The sequence below is a fragment of the Physeter macrocephalus genome, chromosome 2, assembly GCF_002837175.3.
Source record: "Physeter macrocephalus isolate SW-GA chromosome 2, ASM283717v5, whole genome shotgun sequence".
In the NCBI taxonomy this organism is placed as follows: Eukaryota; Metazoa; Chordata; class Mammalia; order Artiodactyla; family Physeteridae; genus Physeter; species Physeter macrocephalus.
In genome coordinates, this window is record NC_041215.1 from 65,933,413 (window position 1) to 65,936,862 (window position 3,450).

At 33.0% G+C, this 3,450-nt stretch overlaps 1 protein-coding gene across 5 annotated transcripts in view; it reads left to right on the forward strand.

Annotated features, from left to right (window-relative positions):
* Positions 1-3,315, forward strand: part of MARCHF7 (membrane associated ring-CH-type finger 7) — a 33,756-nt gene extending 30,441 nt beyond the window's left edge. For 2 of the 5 annotated variants that reach the window (XM_024122318.3, XM_055088079.1), the window contains one exon: positions 1,983-3,315. In XM_024122318.3, the coding sequence (XP_023978086.1) occupies positions 1,983-2,041 (59 nt within the window). In that variant the 3' untranslated portion in view covers positions 2,042-3,315. The other 3 variants (XR_003676641.2, XM_055088060.1, XM_024122319.3) reach the window with 3 other exon arrangements.
* Positions 3,316-3,450: the final 135 nt, after the last annotated feature.

Below are 3,450 nucleotides of genomic sequence, written 5' to 3' on the forward strand. Positions count from 1 at the left end.
GTTCAGGTCCTCATGGACCTTTAATAGGCAGCCAGCTCCGCCAGCAGCTCCAATCTCTTAAGATCACGTTCCAGCTTTAGGACTTCTGCCTGGGCTCCTATGTGAAGGCACTTAATGCCCAAATCTTTACAGGCATCTGCACAGCTTACCCTCTTCTCAAAGTCCTACAACCTCCAGGGTGCTTCATACCAGGTGGGCACAGATATTGGTGGCTCTGGAACAGTTCCTGGGAATCCAAGATTACCCTACCTATTGTGCTTTTTCACCCAAAGCAACTGGCATCCCATGATCAGATTCCAGTACACTCTTTTGAAGTGTTTTTATATATGTATTCTCCAATTGATTATCTTCTATACTCATCTTCAGAATACTTGGACTGTTAACCTGTAGTGTGCATAATATTTTTACAAAATTTAGAGAAAGCTTAGCATCCTTTGAAGTAAGGTTTTTTTAAAGTTTTAAAAGGATTAGAGGTACAACTAGGTAATGCATTTTCACAATTTTAGTTAGTATGTGTGGAATTGGTATATAAAGGAATCAAATGGTATAGTAAAGTGGGACTTCATTAGTGTAAATCTTTTTTTCCTTCATACCTTCTTAGTACAGATCCATCATGTTAGCTAATACAAAGATCTCTCTTTTGTAAATTATAATTGATACTTTGTCAAATGTGATGAGAGTAATTTGTTGCAGTGTACATTTTCCCCAGATTGCTTGTTTTTTTTTCAACTAACATTCTCATTTAGAATTTAGTTTTCTAAACATATAGGAGGGTCTACTCCCAACATGTGAATGAGAGGGAAAAGGTGAAGTTGAAATATATACCCAGACTCAACTGAGAGTGAAAGATGTGGGTGCTACAAGTTAACTCCTAAGTACTAGAGTATTAATACATTCTGAAAATTGGTTCTGACTGAATTTTCTTCTGTAGAGTTAATCTAATAGAAAACAGAAATTCTCTGAAAAGCGATTTTATTTTTGTTTGACATTTCTCCATGATATTGCATAAAAGCATAGGATTTACTCTTCATGAGCTAAGTATATGCTTGATATTTATTTAAAATGGATTTTAAATTTCTGCAAGGTAAATATATGGAGATTGAAGTTTCATATGTACGTGTTGCATAATTTTTTCTTGTTGATACCATTTGCTGGTTGCCCTTAAATTGTCCAGTATTAAATACAAGAAGAGTGTACATTTAACCTTTCTGCCCTTGATAATAGGGGAAATGCTGGTAGGATGTTTAGTGAACTTCCGTTTTCCTTCACATGCAGAGAGTTACATAGTCTTGTACTTAGTGTGTCCTTCTTAAAGACGTTTGTGGAAGTTTTATATTAAACCCTTGAGCCACTAATGACTCTAAAATAAATTGAGGTCGGACATGTTGCAAGAGTGATAAATTTCTGACAACGTGGAGGCATAGGAGTAATCTCAACAAAAGGTTTTTACTAAAACCAATTACATTAACTTAGGCTGTGTCTATATAAAGCTTTTTTGACTAACTAAATAGAGCTTTTTCTTGGCATTGTATAGACATAGCTCTGATGTAAATTTCAAGAACACCCATAACCTATTATTCTATGTACATTTTTTTTCATTCTCATCGATAACATCAAACATGCAGCGGTAATAAGCCAGATTCTACTCAGGTGTGTGAGAGCATTTGCCTTAAGTTTACTCTTTCTTTCTCTAGTGTATTTCTCATTAGCTACTATGAACACAAATTGATCTCAGAAACTTTTTAGATGTTCTTGAACCACATTTTAAAACATTTTCATTTTAATAAAAACTAACAAAAGAAAAAAGTGTGGGGGTGGGAGCATTGTAGACGGGCCTCACCCACAGTCAGACCACCCTAACCCTGGCATATACTACATTGGGGTTTTTATCGTACAAGTCATTGCTGTTCTGGCTTCATACTTACACTTCCATTCTCATCCCCCTTAAAATCATTCTTGATCATCCTGTTTTCTTTCAACAGCTTCAGAGGATGATTCTGAAGAAGATGGAGACCATAACAGAACATTTGATATTGCCTAACTTCATATGAGACAAATGGATGATCTGTGAACAGTGTTTATTAAAACTGGCAATTAAGTATGAATTAATTTTCTGGGGAAATACCTATTGAATACATTTACTGTCTATATATATATATAGAATGAATATATATATATATATATACACACACACACATATTATGCATGTATATGTATGTTCATTCTCAAGTGTTGCTGAATTTAAATTCTGGGCCTTTTAACATGGCCAGTGAATCTGATGTTTATAAACTGGTAATTAAAAGTATTTTTCTTTTAGATGAGTGGGGAAAGTGTTACCCTCGTTTTAAATATCTAAGCAATGCTGACAGCCCTTTTTTTGTGTTGTGATTACTGTAGTTATATTTATGAAAAAAGGTTGGTGTTTTAGTCTCGTTAGTGAAAAAAGTGGGACAAAATATGCTTTTAGAATAAATTGCCAAATGGCACCTAATTATTTTTCTTTTTAAAATGCCTTAAGTTGCGGTCTCATTTTCATAATCATTTGCTTCCAGTGTTTAAAAAAAAAAAAAGAATGGGGAGAAAGTTAAGAAGAGCATTCATTATATTGTTTCCAAGTTTAATTTGAATTCTAAATTCACTTAGCAATGAAATCTAATTTTTAAAATATATAAAAATAAAGTGTACAAATGGATGAATTTTTGTATTGATATGCAAAATGCAGATTATATTTGATAGGCCATAGTATGTAGATATTCCTTTTAGGAATATTACAGCTGTAAATTATATCAGAATTGCCAGTCAGATGCTATTTGGTTAAAAATATTATTGCAGTCTCAAGTTAATGAAATATTTTTAAATCCCACATTCAGAGTTTAAAACACTGGTTTTCAATGTGTTTTTTAGTGTTGTCACTTCTTTATAGATAAATATGATATAAATAACCTGTTTGGATCCTGGTCATTTTTAACTGTTCCTTGCTAATTCTAAGCATTTATTTGATGACTTAATATTTTTCACTACCTTTAGAGAAGAGATGAACATTAACTGTTCACCATACTGTGGTCCTGAGTTGTGTATATGTCCATAACACTGTATATTTTTTCTGTCAACACCCTTAGGATACACTTAAAAACGCCTTCAGGCGGGTTTCAGGTTAAATAAAGTCTTTTGTCAAGCTACTTTTTCAGAACCTAAATAGAAACCATGTAATTTCTCACATGTGAATCAGCAGTTTGCCCACATTCAGTCAGATTGTTGGTCTTAATGTAAAACTTTGGCTTGAAATAAAGTGCATACGGATTGATTTACTTTATAGTTGGAAATGTTTCCTTTTAAACTGGTGCTCAAAGAAGCTTCAAACCTTATAGCCAAGAATCTTATTTTAAATACCATTTTATATGAAATATAATTGTTTGTTTCTAAAACATTTGTTCAACTTCTGCCTGTTAT